Here is a 942-nt window from a genome sequence, read left to right as displayed (position 1 = left end):
ATGCGGGACAGCATGGAGGGCAGGCGCGTCACGTCGGCCTTCATGTCGCTCAGCAGCTCCTCGAGCTGGTTCAGCACTGTGAGCAGAGCGGGGCAGCAATCAGGCCGGGCGAATGCCCCAGCCTCGGGGAGCAGCAAGCTCTGGGAGCCAACAGCAGAGAGCCGCAGACCCCGTCACTGCCGGCTGCAGCAGCCGCTTTCTGGTGCCCTCACCAGCAAAGCCAGCTGGGGAGGAGCAGGCAGCTCCTGGCCAAGGGAACGCGAGACAGGGACAACCTCCCGGCTGGATTTCCCCACGGTCAGGGCAGCAAAATCCCCCCTGGCCCCCTGCAGCAGCCTCCTGTCCCTCCTCTCCTCCTCTGCCAGCACGCACCCTTGTGCAGGACAGCGTTTGCAGGCTTGTTCCCAGCCAGGGACTCTTTGGAGAGGTGCTGGTGGCTCTCGGCAAGGCACTCCACTTCAGCCAGACGGGCGTTCAATGCCATGGCCGGGTGACTGGGGTCTTGGGTCATGTTGAGGTACGCAGCCCTCCGCAGCTGCTCCTCGATCACCAGGGCCTGCTCCAGCAACTGGGAAGTAGGGGAGGGGAAGGATTCAGGACCAGACCCTGCACCAGCGCAAGCCGGTACCGCTCTGCAGGCTCCAGCTGCCCCCGCGGTTTGTGCCAGCAGAAAGCACGGTCCGGTCAGGCGCTGAGAATCCCAGAAAGGGACACACAGCATCGCACGTGTTGGGAGCAGGCAGAGCCCCCAGCCCAGCCTGCCCGCAGAGGAGCCCAGGGCAGCCAGCCTGGTCCCGTGCACCATGCTGCAGAGCCTGCGAGCTCCCTGGGACCAAGCGCCGGCTGCTGGGTGCCCGCTCTCCTCTGGCGACCACGAGCCCCTTGCCAAGCACGCGACCGCTCCCTGCTGCGCTCCCCGAAGGCACTGGCGGGGGCCCCCCC

General features: G+C 67.1%; 1 protein-coding gene across 1 annotated transcript in view; it reads right to left on the bottom strand.

Annotated features, from left to right (window-relative positions):
- Positions 1 to 593: 593 nt before the first annotated feature.
- The window catches only part of CHD5 (chromodomain helicase DNA binding protein 5), a 29,572-nt gene continuing 29,223 nt past the window's right edge, over positions 594 to 942 (bottom strand). The window contains exon 36 of the mRNA XM_035900934.1: positions 594 to 691. Coding sequence (XP_035756827.1) covers positions 594 to 691 — 98 coding nt within the window. The remainder of the gene's footprint in view (positions 692 to 942) is intronic.

The sequence above is a fragment of the Egretta garzetta genome, unplaced genomic scaffold, assembly GCF_000687185.1.
Source record: "Egretta garzetta isolate BGI_Z169 unplaced genomic scaffold, ASM68718v1 scaffold671, whole genome shotgun sequence".
NCBI classification, from domain to species: domain Eukaryota; kingdom Metazoa; phylum Chordata; class Aves; order Pelecaniformes; family Ardeidae; genus Egretta; species Egretta garzetta.
The sequence above is the reverse complement of the archived record's forward strand: the minus strand, read 5'-3'. Positions and strand labels throughout refer to the sequence as shown.